At 37.0% G+C, this 16,211-nt stretch overlaps 1 protein-coding gene across 1 annotated transcript; it reads right to left on the minus strand.

Moving 5' to 3' along the window:
• Nucleotides 1-217: 217 nt before the first annotated feature.
• On the minus strand, nucleotides 218-3,297 carry LOC150036664 (uncharacterized). The gene is made up of 3 exons (XM_090313206.1): nucleotides 2,982-3,297; nucleotides 905-1,469; nucleotides 218-515 (listed from the first exon to the last, which is right to left on the minus strand). Exons 1-3 carry the CDS (start codon nucleotides 3,295-3,297, stop codon nucleotides 218-220), a joined length of 1,179 nt encoding a protein of 392 aa, XP_090169332.1.
• Nucleotides 3,298-16,211: the final 12,914 nt, after the last annotated feature.

Genomic DNA, 16,211 nt, shown 5'->3' on the forward strand with positions numbered 1-16,211 from the left:
CTTTTCTGTCAAGAATCTCCACTGGTTCTTCTTCGTAAGACAAATTCTCTTTCAACTGCACCGGTTGTTCAGGAAACACATGGGTAGGATCTGGCACATACTTTTTAAGCATTGCCACATGAAACACATCATGGATACAAGATAATTCTGAAGGTAAATCCAACCTATATGCCATTGGGCCAACTCTTTTTATTATCTCGTAAGGTCCAATATACCTCTAGCTTAACTTCCCTTTCCTACCAAACCTGAGTATTCCTTTCCACGGAGACAACTTAAGAAATACTTTATTACCAACTTCAAATTCCAATTCTCTTTTCCGCTTATTGGCATAACTCTTTTGCCTGTCTCGAGCTGTCTTAAGATTATCTCTTATAATCTTAACACTGTCTGATGTTTGCTGAACTAGTTCTGGACCTAGTAATTTTCTTTCACCAACCTCATTCCAACATATCGGAGTTTTACATGGTCTTCCATATAGTGTCTCATATGGTGCCATTCCGATACTCGAATGATAACTGTTGTTATACGCAAATTCGATTAACAACAAATGTGTATCCCAACTGCCTTGAACTGTAATACACATGCTCTCAGCATGTCCTCTAATATTTGAATTGTCCACTCAGACTGACCATCCATCTATGGATGAAAAGCTGTACTGAAATATAACTTGGCACCCATAGCTTTCTGTAAGCTAGGCCAAAACTTCGATGTAAACCTGGAATCTCGATCTGACACAATCAAAACTGGAGCCCCAAATTGACTCACAATTCGATCAACATACAGCTTAGCTAATTGGTCTAGGGTAAAAGTAACTTTAACAGGTAAAAACTTAGTTATTTTTGTCAATCTATCCACAATTACCCATATAACATCATAGCTTGTTGGTGTCCTAGGTAACCCAAACAGGAAATCCATCATAACATTTTCCCATTTCCACTCTGGTACTGGGAGTGGATTAAGCAATCCTGCTGGCTTTTGTCTTTCTGGCTTAACTTGTTGACATACTAAACATCTGTCAACATACTCTGCTATTTCTCTTTTCCTACCAAGCCACCAGTACGATCTCTTTAATGTTTTGTACATCTTTGTACTGCCTAGATGCATAGCATAAGCCGAACTATGTGCTTCTTCCAGAATAGCCCATTTAAGTGCTAAGTTATTAGGTACACATACCCTACCTTCTTTTAATAGCACTTTGTCTGCTCTTAACTGGTAGTCCGTCCTCAGATCTTTAACTAATTCTTCAGCTAATTTCTGAAGATCAAAATCTTTTAATTGTTCACGTAGAATATCTTCTATGAGAGTAGGACGTACTTGAAATGAAGCTAGTAAACCTCCTGTTTGACCAACTGATAATGTTGTCTTAGCATTATACAACTCATGTATCAGTGCATCTTTCACTGAACAGATAATAGCTCTAGCTGATCGAGTCTTTCGACTTAGAGCATCAGCTATCACATTTGCTTTACCTAGGTGGTAATCAATTGTACAGTCATAACCTTTTATCAACTCGATCCATCTTCTCTGTCTCAAGTTTAACTCTTTTTGATCAAAGATATACTTCAGAATTTTATGATCAGTGAATATATGACAACACTCACCAAACAGGTAATGTCTCTACAACTTTAGAGCCAACACAATTGCTGCTAACTCTAAATCGTGCGTAGGGTAGTTACATTCATGCTTCTTTAACTGACGAGAAGCATAGGCTACTACATTTCCTTCCTGCATCAGCACGAATCCTAACCCTTGTCGGGATGCATCACAATAAACCTCAAACTCTTTACCTGGTGTAGGTAAAGTTAACACTGGTGTTGATACTAACCTCTGTTTCAACACTTGAAAACTGTGCTCGCACTCTGGCGACCACTCAAACTTCGCATCTTTTCTGCTCAGGTTTGTTAATGATAGAGTTATCTTAGAAAAGCCCTCCACGAATCTCCTATAATAACCTACTAAACCCAAAAAACTGCATACTTTTGTTACATTCATGGGTCGTTCCCAATTGGCTTCTATCTTTTGAGAATCTACGCTAACTTCGTCAGCTGAAACTATATGCCCAAGGAATGCGACTTGGTTTAACCAAAAATCACACTTACTAAACTTGGCATATAACTTCTTTTCCCTTAGCATTTCAAACACCATTCTCAGATGTTCTTTGTGCTTTTCTGCACTACTAGAATATACTAGTATATCGTCTATGAAAACTACCACAAACTGATCTAGATAAAGATGAAATATCTTATTCATCAAGTCCATAAATACCATAGGAGCATTCGTCAATCCAAACGGCATTACTAGGAACTCATAATGTCCATACCTAGTTCTGAAAGCAGTCTTTGGAACATCTGTGTCCTTCACCTTTAATTGGTGATAACCTGATCTTAAATCTATCTTAGAGAACTCCGTGGCTCCCTTTAGCTGATCGAAGAGATCATCTATACGGGGCAATGGGTACTTATTCTTAATGGTCACCTTATTCAACTGTCTATAGTCTATACATAATCTAAGAGTACCGTCTTTCTTCTTGACAAACAAGACTGGCGCTCCCCAAGGCGACACACTGGGTCTAATGTACGAAAGGGCATACTGAGATAACTCTGTAAATATCTTTCTTCTTAGGCCATTCTCAAATCTTTTGCATATCTCTTTCTCTACTGTAATGATCGAAAGGGCATACTGAGATAACTTTGTAAATCTTTGCTCGTACTCAGCAACTGTCATCAATCCCTGAGTTAGCCTAAGAAACTTCTCCCTCTTTTCTTCTTTAAAAGCACTAGGGTAGTATTTATCCTTAAATACTTATCTGAACTCAGGCCAAGTCATAGTTTCTGAACTACTTCTTCCAGCCTCTATCACTTTCCACCATTTCTCAGCCCTTTCTGTAGCAAGAATGTCGCTAATACGACCTTACGATCCTCAGGGCATCTCATAACATTAAAACATTTCTCAATCAAGTTCAACTAGACCTCAACATCTACTGGATATATGGCTCCATCGAAAGTCGTGGCATCTAAAGCTTTCAGCCTCTCGACGCTGAATTGGATCGGTCAGAATCGATCTTACACTCGCCGCCAATCTCTGGACAATTCTATCAAATACTCGATCCCCCATCTGGGGATCTACATCTACTCGTGGGGTACTCGACTCATTTGCAGAAGTCATTTCTTGCCTTACTAGGTCTTTAACTCTCTTCCCTTTCGGATCTGGGTCCGACCTAACTTCAGGGCCTCTGCTGGTAGGGTCAACATTCCTCTCCTCAGTCTGCCTGCTCAGCCTGCCACTTCTCCTCAGCATTTTTGCCTAATTATTAAGTACACATGACAGGGACTTACTTATGGGACTTAATCTAATACATGAACTTTCTCTTTCACCCAAAATCTCATGTGTTGATACCAACTGGTATCAACTAAAAACTTTATACTCAACCTTTTCCCAAGTTTTACATATACCTTTGCTCTGATACCAAGCTATCAGACCTTGTCCCAGACTACTCTCTGAGCCTAGGAAAGGACATGACTACAGCAGTTATCAACCCTTTTGTTGACACTTACTACCTAATAACTCTTGCGAAAATAACTCTAATACCAATGTATAAACTCATATACAGCGGATGCCTCTTAGACCAAAATTTATTAAGTTTTAAAACACAACATATTTAGAGTGATTACATTACTAGTGTCACAAGTCCCGATGCCAAAACCTTAGTCCCTAAATGAACAACTATAACATGTGTACAATATTTACAGTAACCACCTAACAGACGGGTTACAATATCTTTGTCCTTTAGTGGTAGAGCAGATGCAGCGCTATCTCCTGAGGATTTGACCACTACCTGGGGGAAAGGAAAACATTTGAAAATGGGGTGAGCTTGCTAGCCCAGTGAGTAACTTAAGAAAGAAAACTGATTCTCATGCAATAGTCTCAATAAAAAGATTAAACTGAAATATACATTTCTACAGTAACCTTGTACTGCTATATAAACATTTTCCAAGCATAAAACATATAAAGTTGTTTTTATCAGAAAACATTAAAATTGTTCCTTAGTTGTGAATAACCCTGTTGTGGTTAAATTCTAATATCAACTGCTAGTTAAGAGAGAACTCTTTTGCTCAATCTCTGACTTTAACTACCTACGTGCACGTGGCCATACTAAGTACCATCATATCTTAGATACTTCTTCTCAGATACCTTCTTTAAACTTGTCCTTCAGTATCAGACTGCTCGGATACCTTCTCAACTGTCCTTCGGTATCGCGTTTCAAGTAAAACTAGTCATAAAATGACTCTCTCTTTAAAGCATGTAAACCATTCTGCATAGAAAACATCTCTTTAAGATACTAATGCACGTTGGGTGTATTTAAACACACATAAATATTTTTTCAATAAACTTTCATACAAGCATGCGTTTGAAACATAACTCATGGTTTGTTTAGAAATTACTTTGTAAAACTAGCTAGCATGAGAATAATCTTTTTTTAAAACATGGTTTCTTTAAAACATTGTAAATATTTAGTCAAATATTTTAGTCACTCACCTTGATCTTTAGGAACCTTTCTCTCTAGAAGTTCCTTGTTTACCTCGGGCTCCCTTTTGAACCTCTAAAATCCAGATTTAATTTAAAACTCAGATTACTCATAGTTCTATGCCTTATCTTGAGATACTTCCTTCTACAAACATGCTCTAAAATATCTCAGGAAGCTTACCCTAAATTTTGAGCTCAGAACTCCTCGTGGTTTGGCCAAAATCATAAAATCTTCAAGACTGGACCGAGCTTATCTAACGGCTTGGCCCTTCTGTCTTTTTCTCAGTTTCCAGCCTGATCCTTTGGAGCTTCTTCTTCGGCAGCCCTACCCTAAAAACTAGACTTGTGGAGCTTTCAGGTGGCTTTCGAATCACTCCAAACGCACGAGTATGCTGTGGGAACTTCTTGTCCCAAGTTGATGTTATTTACAGACTTCACTGTCCAACTGTGTCTCCTCTTGAAGCTTTATGACCGACCCATAAATTTGCTATCAACGCATAGTTTAATCAGCTTTCACACTCTTCTTAATGTCCTTTGAATTGTGATCTGAAGAGAATTCCTTGGCCCTATTTATAGATGTCCAAAATCTCTCCAAGGCCGACACCTCCTACTTGGCTGCATGTCCAATCGTCTTTTCCCCACACTATCAATGCAACCTTCAAATCACGCAATCTAAGGTGTCTTCCTCTTTCTTAGCCAACAAAAAATGCTTAAATTTTCATGTCTTCTTATGCGTTCACCTCATTTGCTTAAGGCTTAATATTTCTTCCCAACAAGCCACATATTCGGATGACGTCCTTGCATGCGTCTATCCAATCTCATATGCGGTTATCTAACCACAAATGCGCCCATCCAATTGTCGCAACCTTCCTATGTCCAGATACCACCAATCGGCGCATGTATCCATTCAATCTTACCTTGTGCATCTAATTGACGTAACTTAGTCACATATGCTAGATGCTCGCAAGGCTTATCTTTGGCCGCATATCTTTTTCTTTCGTATGGCTTAACTTTGCCCTATGCGCTCAACTAGGATAATGACCAACACTCATTCAACGCATACTACTAGTTTGTCCTATGCGCCCACATGCCTTCGGATGTCCAACGCATAGTACATCACCAATGCATAGTATTAGCCTTGTGTACCACAAACCTTAGCAACGCAAGACGTTTCACCATGCGTCCACCATAGCTTGTTTCATCGCCTAGCTCATCCTTTAGCAAGGCTGCCATATAGCACCATCACATAGTGTTGCCGCATCCATCGCGTAGCATCGCCACATACCATCGCATAGCACTACCGCATCCATCATGTAGCATCGCCGCATACCATCGCGTAGCATTGCCGCATCCATCGTGTAGCATCGCCGCATGCCTCCATCGCGTAGCATCGCTGCATGCCATCGCATAACATTGCCGCATGCCTTCATCGCGTATCATTTCCGCATGCCATCGCGTAGCACTACTCCTTGATCAACCAGCGCGCTCAACTCCAATGCCCAGCGCCCTTGTCTGCACAACTTGAGGTTGCCACATGCGTTTTTCTAACCTCTCAAGACATTGGTTGCCGCATGCGTTTCTCTTGGCCACACTTTGACTTTCTTCAACACCCCAAATAACCTCTAAATGAGCAAGGCCAACGCATGGACAACACTTAGCCAATTTTCCAAGTTTTCCCCAAGAGTCAAGCTTTCAAATTCACATTTTTCTTTGAATTTTTCACCCCTTTTTTCCACAATTATACATTAATTTCAACATCAACCTACTCACCATACTGGTCTCAGTAGGGAACATACTCAAGTAGAGAAATTAGGGTCCAAGGTTCGTATTTAATGTCGTTGACAACCAACATTAAAGATAATGTTATTAAAGTCCTTTAGTGTCGGTTTTAAATCGACATTAAAGAGGGTATACAATATCGGTTTAAAATCGACATTAAAGGGCTTTAATAACACTATCTTTAATGTCGATTGTCAACCGACATTAAAACCCAAAATTCTTGTCCATTTTTTTCAATTATTGTCCCTTTTTTTGTAAATACCATGTTCGTTTTTTCAGTTATTTTCCGTGTATTCAATATAATTATTGTCTAATCCATTTTTAATGTCAGTCACAACTTAAAAACGGCATGTCCCAAGGTAATCAACCTGTACATGCATAAAATAAATTCTTAATTGCTTGCTTTCATAAGTCCATAATAATAAGTTACAAAAGAGGAATTGGAGATGATAATTTAACTCTAAAACCAAGGTAATCAACAAATTACCAAAAATTAAAATTTTGATCCAGCGATAACTTACTTTTAAACTATAAAATAAAAACTAAGAATATCCTCCCCCCCCCCCCCCCCCCCCCCCCCCCCCCCCCGAAAACAAAAAAACAAAAAACAAAAGTGCACACATACTTGTTGTCATTATATAGTATTTTCTAAATAGTCTTTCAATTGCTCCTTAGTTATGTTCTCTCCACCATCTACCACAGATTTGATCCAAACCGAAAGTATGACTTCCTGCAAGCAGAGAAAAATGGGCAAACAACATATAATAAGAACTTATAAAAACATATTAAAGAATGTTGCACATCAGAAAAATATGTCATATGTTCTTCAATATTGCACATCTTCACAAACTTAATATACAATTCCAACCTTTCAAATTTTATATAACAAAAGTTGCTCATAACACAAAATATACACTAATTATTTTCCCTTAGCTAGAGTTGAGCTAAAACCAATAAGCCAAAAACTACTTAAACTAAGGTTATTTTCCCTTTGCATTATGTTCATAACCCACCCCAACTAATCCCAAAGTCTTTGAAGGGTATCTCCAAATGTCTCAAACTCTTTCTACCTTTGAACACTCTTGAAGTGCTGAAGATTATACCAAATCCAAGAAAGAACAAATTTTAAACATGGAATTTACAGCAATTGAGCTTTCTTACCTCAGGACACCTTCTACACATTCATCAATGAAAGTGAAAGATCTTAATTGAAGACCATCTCTCCACATCTCAAACTTGTCTACAGAAGTGAGGGTCTTTCTTCAGAATGCAACAGAAGCCTTTTCCCTTCCACCTATATTAATGAATCGATAGCATTAGATCTTACATTATGAATTGTCCAAAGATAACATAACCATTTCATTTGGATCTACCTTTCCATGTTCCAAATGGACCACAAATGTTGTGGAACCTCCCAATTTGGCACTCAATACCGAAATCCTTAGTATCATGTTTGCACAACTCCTCTGTAGCAAGCTTCTCCAAACCAGACATGCTGATGTTTGGGGACCTATTTCTACGCATTCATATGCTAGTTATAAATATTTTCTTATCTTGGTTGATGATCACAGTAGATATACTTGGGTGTTTTTTATGAAAAAGAAATCTGATGTACTTTGTCTCATCCCACAATTTTTTGCATATGTAAAAACTCAATATAGAAGGAAAATCAAAATTTTCCGTTCAGACAATACCCTAGAATTGTGTTTTACTAAATTTTTTTCTTCAGAAGGGTGTTATTCACCAATTTTCTTATGTGGGAAGACCAAAGCAAAACTCCGTTGTTGAAAGAAAACATTAGCACATAATGAATATTGCTAGAGCCATTTTCTTCCAATCTCGAGTTCCTTTGCATTTATGGAGTGAATGTATCTCAACATCCGTTTTCCTCATCAAACAAACTCCCTCACCTCTTTTAAACTGGAAGACTCCATATGAGCTTCTATATGGCAAGGCAGATGACTATTCTCTCCTCAAAACATTTGGATGCTTATGTTTTGCATCTACTTTACAAAATGGCATAACCAAATTCCAACCAAGAGCCACACATGCTGTCTTCATTGGATATCCACTTGGTATGAAGGTTTATAAGTTGTTTGATATTGAAAACAATAAGTTCTTCATATCCCGAGATGTAGTATTCCATGAGTCAATTTTTCCCTTCCATAAAGTCACCTCCAAAAATAACCAACCATCTTTTCTTCACAACCTTGTATTACTTAAGTCAGTCGATGTTGATTTTTCCACCCAACCCATACATTGTCCAACAGTCAATGTCCAAACTCCTTTATCTAGCACACCTAACAAAATTTCTTCACCCAATGACCAGTCAGTTGACAGCTCTATTGATAAAAGCCTACCTCCAGCCTCTTTATCTAGCCCTGCAGCCCCATCAGCTATAAATAAATCCACCCTTTTACTGTCGTCCAGCCCTGTAGCCCAACAGCCTGATCTATCCTTTGCCCCTGTTTTGAACCAAATACACCTCCCCCTAACACACAACATGACATTTCCCAACTAAATCCATCTGCTTCTACTTTTGAACCAAGAAAATCAAACCGAATCTATAAGCCTCTTTTTTATCTCCAAGACTACCATTGTAGCCTTATTTACTCACCTTCTTTTCCTTCTTCCTCCTCTCGTTATCCCATATCAGTTGCTTTATCATATGAAAACCTCTCTCCAAACTTTCGAACCTTCTTTTTAGCTGTGTCATTTATCACTAAGCTATCCTTTTTTATCATTGGAAGGAAGCTATGAGACTTGAGAATAAGGCCATGGAAGACCATCATACTTGGGATGTTGTGGTTCTGCCTCCAACAAAGCATACAATCGGTTGCATATAGGTCTATAAGATCAAATATAAAGCTGATGGAACAATAGAGAGATACAAGGCAAGGCTTGTTGCAAAGGGGTATACTCAACAAGAGGGATTGGACTTTATTGAAACCTTTTCCCCTATTGCAAAGCTGGTTACTGTCCGAGTTCTACTTACTATGGTTGTTTCTCATAATTAGAATCTCGTCCAATTAGATGTCAATAATGCATTCCTCCACGGTGATCTATTTGAGGAGGTATACATGGATCTCCCTCTTGGTTACAAGCCTCAGGGTTCTTCTAATCAAAATGGCAAACTTGTATGCAAACTCAAGAAATCCATCTATGGATTGAAACAAGCCTCACGTCAATGGTTTGCTAAATTCTCATATGTTTTGGTTGAACTAGGCTTCACTCAGTCAAAAGCTGATTATTCCTTGTTTGTTCGTGGTAAAGGTGACTCCTTCATTGCTCTTTTTGTTTATGTTGATGATATAATCATCACATGAGCAAATCTACAACAAATCAGTCAGCTTAAGACATTGCTACATAAACGATTTAAGCTAAAAAACCTTGGATCTCTAAAATATTTCTTAGGTCTTGAGTTAGCAAGATCACATAGAGGTATATCTATTTCTTAGAGGCACTATACACTTCAACTATTGGAAGAGGTTGGTCTGTTAAATGCTAAACCCATTTCTGTCCATAAGGATTCTAATGTCAAGTTGAGGAAATCAGATGCTGATTTGCTAAAAGAACCATCTTCTTGTAGAAAACTGATTGGAAAGCTTATTTTCTTAACCATTACGAGGCTAGATATAGTTTATGCTATCAACAAACTTAGTCAATTTGTAGCTTCTCCTTGCAAAACACACCTTGCAGCAGCTCACCATTTGTTAAGATACTTGAAATCTTCACCATGACAGGGCATTATGATATCTCAGACAAAGAACTTTCTATTGAAAGCATTTTCAAATTCTGACTAGGTGTCATATATTAATACAAGAAAATCCACTTTTGGTTTTTGCATCTTTTTGGGTGACATTCTTATATCATGGAAATCTAAGAAGTAAAGTGTCGTTTCTCGTTCTTCAGCTGAAGCAGAATATAGAGCACTTGCCTCTACAACTTGTGAACTCGTTTGGTTGACATCATTACTTAAAGAACTATGTCTACCCATTATTCAACCATCTACTATTTTTTGTGACAATCGAGCAGCCATCTACCTTGTCACTAATCCAGCTTTTCATGAAAGAACCAAGCATATAGAACTTGATTGTCATTTTGTCAGAGACAAAGTTGCTAATGGATCTATTAAGTTCTTACCTGTTACATCCAGAGGCCAACTGGCTGATATCTTTACAAAACCCTTGCCTGCTCCAGCATACTTCTCCATTTTGTGCAAGTTGGGCATCATCAACTTATATTGTCCAACTTGAAGGGGGATATTAGATGTAAAAACAGATTAGTTGTAAATTTGTTATACTTTTCTGTTAATAAGTTTTTTTATTTATGCCCTTTTTAGTCCTTTTACATTATTGTATAATGTATATAAAAATGTTGCTGCTGAAGGAATAAATGTGGAGAAAGAGAATATAATTTTTCCTTCCAAAATTTCTCCATTTTCCAACTTTAATATATCTTAAACTTTTAAAAGTTTTAAAAAAATTTCTTAAACTTTCAAATGAATTCAAAAATATCATTGTCATTCATTTTGGATAGAAAGCGTCAATGTTTTGTTTTAAAAATATTCTTGTGTTTTCAAAAGTTTAAAAAATACTCTTAAAATTCAAAAGAAAATGATACCTTTATAGTTGGTATGCAACAAAAACCACTAATACTTTGTTGCAAAAATAACTTTGAAATTTCAGGGGGAAAAAAAGAGTTAAGATACTCCTATTGTTAGCATATTGATCCATTTGTTTGAAGTTTTCTTGAGTTCAAGAAAAGAATCAATTCTTAAAAAAAAAAAAAAAAATTATATAGATACCCTGATTTGCTCTTTTTCATATATATACTCTCATTTTTCTCAGATTTGTTCAATTCGTACATCAATTATACCAACAACTCAAATAAAAATCAAAACTAAGGCTTCAATTGATAACCATTTTATTTTTTGTTTTTATTTTTGTTTTCTAAAATTAAGTTTATATATACTACTTCTATTTCCAAATTTCTTCTTTTGTTATCTAATTTTTACCGATAGTTTAAAACTAAGTCAATTTTTTCAAAATTAAAAAAAATAGCTTTCAAAAAGTTGTTTTTATTTTTTGAATCTGGCTAAGAATTTAACCATTATACTTAGTTAACTAAAATATGCTCTACCTTATTTATCAAGTTTCATTTGTTTAGTGAACTAAAATATCGTTAAAGTATAAATTTCATTACTAGAATTTAGTTGTTATAATTTATAATTAGAAGGGCCTAAGTTAAAACATAAGGTATCCGGCTATAAAACACACTCAACTACTAATGTGTACAACTTTGTTAAAATATTTAAGTTCTAAAACCCCTTGGTGCTTTAGTTATTCTCTTTTTCTTATTTAATTCGCATACCCTAACTGAAATGGACAGATTTATTTATTTATTATTAATTTGTTGTTATTATTTAGATAAACAAATGTCAAATAGTAAACAAAAAGGGGAGTAAAAAGGTACCGAAGAAGAGAGACAGGGGAAAAAAATGAGAAATAGAGAAGTAAGATGGTAGTAACCCTTTCTGTTCACATATTAATAGTAAGGATGTTTTTTTTTTAATTTTTTTTTTTTTAGTTTAAGGATATTTTTTAAACTTTTGAAAATTTAAGAGTATTTTTAACACAAAACACTAATGGGTTTCATCCAAAACTAATATTAAGAGTATTTTTTAACTCATTTAGGAAGTTTAATGGTATTTTTGAAATTTTTTAAAGTTCAAGCGTATTTTTTTTACACAAAGTACAAAGTGGATATTTTATATAATTTAGCCTTTAGCTTAACACTTTTGGTCCCGAACTTTCGTGGAAATACCAATTTAGTCTCTAAAACTTTAGTTGGTAACGATTTAATCCTTATACTTTCAAATTTGTAATAATTTAGTCCCCAAATTTTAATAATAATTTATCTTCTGTAGGTTTAATTAACAAAATTTATACATGTAGATCAATCCAATAATCCAAGATCAATTTTTTTAATGAATGAAAAATAATAAGCTATTACATAATAAAAATTGAGACTTAATTTTGATGAGATTTTTTATGATAGAAACTAAATTGTTACAAATTTTAAAATATAGGAACTAAATTGTTACCAACTATAGTTCATGATCAAATTATTGCTTCTATAAAAATTTAGAAACCAAAAGTGTTTTTTAACCCTGTTCGCACAAGGTTTCCGGAGAAATGTGTTTCGTGGAGTTGAACTTGAGTTGATGTTGATGTTGGAGTTGATTTGATGCGATGTGGTTCGATCTCTAATACTTGAACCTCTGATTCTCTCTCAGTTGGGTGAATATACTTGACTTGGAGAAGGAAAGCATCGAACATTCTTGAAGTAAAAGTCTTGGAAGCTTGGAAGAGTATTTGTGTCTTCAAAGGTCTTCTGCCTTATAGGAGTGCAGCTTCAGAAGTCTTGGAAGCTTGAAGTAGAAGTCTTGGAAGAGTATTTGTGTCTTCAAAGGTCTTCTGCCTTATAGAAGTGCAGCTTTAGGAGTCTTGGGAGTCCTCTGCTTGTTAGTGAATTCTCTCTGGGTCTTTCGAGTGTAGAAAATGCTCCCCTTACAAATGAAGAGAACTTCTCTATTTATAGAGTTCTCAGGTGGGCTTCGTGGGCTTGGTTGGTCCATGGGCCTGACCCTTGGGCCTAATTAGTTGGTTTTGGGCCTGATCTGAAATTTGGGTCCAATTCAACTTTTTTGGTAGTTTGGACTTTAAGCCCAAATAGTAATATCAAGTTGGACCAATTTAATCTCATCTGATTCATCCACGTGACGTCATCGAAACTTGTCTTCAATTCAATTCGGGACATATGTCAACTTCTAATTGGACCCAAAGTTAATGATTAGAAATTCGTCGTTAATTTAGCAAACGACGTGGTGACTTGTGATTGGTTCAGAATTTCTCATTCAACAAATGCCCCCATTTCGAGATTTATGCATGTATATGGGTGGATGAATCTCGAAAAAAATATAATTTGAGATCAAAGTATGATTTTTTTACTCTTTTAATTTGATGCATCATCATGATCAAAATATGAGAATTTAGCTCAAAATTTTGATTTGAAATCTTATTTGTTTGACACATTTTCGCTAAGTAAACTTTAATTTGAACTAAAGTAGAATTTATGTTCCACTTTAATTGCAAATTTCATTTAATTCAAATTCGGAATAGAATTTGGGGTGAAATTGAATCTTGATCAATTTTGGTTTGAGATAAAAATTTGGGATATGCTCAATTTTACTTAGAAATGAGTATAGAAACTAAGGTTGATTTAAATTTGAGATAAAATTTGGAATATAGCCAAATTTTGACTCGGCATTTTGTTCATAACTCAATAACAAGGTTAACCATTCGAATGTTGATAAAATTTGGGATATGGCTAAATTTTAATTTGGGACGGATTTGACATTTATCTCACCCAATTTGGCTGGCTTGAATTTAGAATAAAAATTTGAATTAGAAGCTTTAGACTGATATTTGGAATAACAGTTGATTCTAATTCCAATTTGAATGGAATATGAATTTGAACTTAAATGGAAGAGATTTTGGAGAGCCAACGTATTGGAAGACAGCCTTACTAGCGAGATCAGGCCATTACCAAAGATACCAAGTCATTATCAGCGAGATCAGGCCATTACCAGTGATACCAAACCATTACCAGCGATACCAAGCCATTACTAGCGAATCAGGCTATTACCAGCGATACAAGCCATTACTAGCGAAATCAAGCTATTACCAGCGATACCAAACCATTACCAGTGACACCAAGCCATTACTAGCGAGATCAGGCCATTACCAGCGATACCAAACTATTACCAGCGAGATCAGGCCATTACCAGTGATACAAGCCATTACTAGCGATACCAGGCCCTTACCAGCGATACCAAGCCATCACCAGCGATACCCTACCAACTTCATGGTGATACCCTACCAACTTCACCAGGAACTTAATTTGAGAATCAAATTCGATTCGTTTAACAGCTAAAGAAGGAATGATACTCTGCTGTCGGAGACAAGAAGAAGAAGAGGATGAAGAAGAGTGTAGAAACGTAGAAGATCTACATCTTCAAGGTGCTGAAGCAAGTTCATCCAGACATCGGTATTTCTAGCAAGGCCATGGGTATGATGAACAGCTTCATCAACAATATCTTCGAGAATTGGCCAAACACGTTGTCTCTGAAGGCACCAAGGCGGTGACTAAGTTCACAAATTCCTCGCCTTTCATAATCTTCTGTTTGCAGTGCTTTCAATTAGCACGTGAAGTTTGTTGGAGAGAGCGAGAAAGTGGGAGAGAGCGAGCTTTTAGGAGAGAACGACACTGGAGAGAGCTAGATTTTGAGCGAAAAAGTGGGAGAGAGCGAGAGTGGAGAAAGCGAGATTTTAGGAGAGTGCGACACTGGAAAAAGTGAGATTGTGGGAGAGAGCAAGATCGTGTGAGAGAGCGAGATCAGAGAGAGTATTTCGAGCGAGATTGTGGGAGAGAGCGAGATCGTGGGAGAGAGCGAGATCAGAGAAAGTATTTCGAGCGAGATTGTGGGAGAGAGCGACACCAGCGAGAGGATTTTGAGCGAGATTCTCCCTTTTTATTATTATTATTATTATTATTATTTTATTAATAATAATTTTTTTTTATCTCAGACAGTCGTCTGCTTTGTGGCTAGCGATACCAACCTTAGTGAGATTTCCTTCTCCATATTGTTGGCTTATGCCAGATTCTCTCAAGTCTTAAGCTCAAAACTCCTCGCTGTTGAATCTGGGGATTCAAAACTCCACTGTGACCCCTAATTCAGGCAACCTCCAATCGAGCATGATCTTTTTTGTTGACTCTTAACTAATTTAAGCAAGAATCAGAGTTCCACAACAAAATAAACAGTATTCAGTTTGAGAAACCCGTGATTTTATCAGATTTCAACTGATTAATAGAAAAAAAAATCTCATCGAACTTAGCTATATAAATACTGGCAGGACACATGCTCTTTTTCATCTTGTAATATGATCTCCTTTGTTCTTACGTCCTTTGCAGTTTGAATTGTGATTCTCTTTCGATCTTACGTTCTTTACATTCTTTATCAATCGGACTCGGATTGCAAATCAGCCTTGAATTGCAGTAGGAAGCTGAGGAGAAGGGAGAAAGAAGGAAAGATGGGGAACTAGGGCTTCCCTCCCTTTTTTGTTTTCATATATATATATATATATATATATTGCTCTCTTTTTTTATTATTATTGTTTTTTTTTTTTACTAACTTACCTCCCTACTATTTTTTTTGTAGGAGTTACGGTGCAACCAAAAAGAGCACAATAAAACAAGTTTTTTTTAATCTCATCGACCCGTCTTTGGTGCGCTCGTATATCCTGATCGTCATGGGAGGGGCCCCGCAAAGGCTTGCAACTCTCCCATTCGATCACCGTAGGTGGATCCTGAAAAGGTCTACTTTGTAGCACCGTTCGTACATCCTGCTCGTCATGGGAGGGGTCCTGCAAAGGCTTACAACTCTCCCATTCGATCACCCTAGGGAGGATCTCGAAAAGGTCTACCTTGTAGCGTCGCTCGTGTATCCTGATCGTCATGGGAAGGGCCCCGCAAAGGCTTGCAACTCTCCCATTCGATCACCGTAGGTGGATCCCGAAAAGGTCTACTTTATAGCACCGTTCGTACATCCTGATCGTCATGGGAGGGGCCCTGCAAAGGCTTACAACTCTCCCATTCGATCACCCTAGGGAGGATCTCAGAAAGGTCTACCTTGTAGCGTCGCTCGTGTATCCTGATCATCATGGGAGGGGCCCCGCAAAGGCTTGCAACTCTCCCATTCGATCACCCTAAGTGGATCCTGAAAAGGTCTACTTTGTAGCACCGTTCGTACATCCTGATCGTCATAGGAGGGCCCCGCAAAGGTT

Source organism: Benincasa hispida, chromosome 4, assembly GCF_027475165.1.
Source record: "Benincasa hispida cultivar pf3 chromosome 4, pf3_genome.v1.1, whole genome shotgun sequence".
Taxonomy (NCBI): domain Eukaryota; kingdom Viridiplantae; phylum Streptophyta; class Magnoliopsida; order Cucurbitales; family Cucurbitaceae; genus Benincasa; species Benincasa hispida.

What these genes read in the sequence shown, in the direction of transcription:
- LOC150036664 (XM_090313206.1), bottom strand. Translation starts at nt 3,297, where the DNA reads ATGCTGAGGAGAAGTGGCAGGCTGAGCAGGCAGACTGAGGAGAGGAAT. An exon ending in TCGATGGAGCCATATATCCA is followed by an intron (nt 1,470 to 2,981) that starts GTAGATGTTGAG and finishes ATTACCACCTAG; the next exon opens with GTAAAGCAAATGTGATAGCT. An exon ending in AATGTTATGATGGATTTCCT is followed by an intron (nt 516 to 904) that starts GTTTGGGTTACC and finishes GTATAACAACAG; the next exon opens with TTATCATTCGAGTATCGGAA.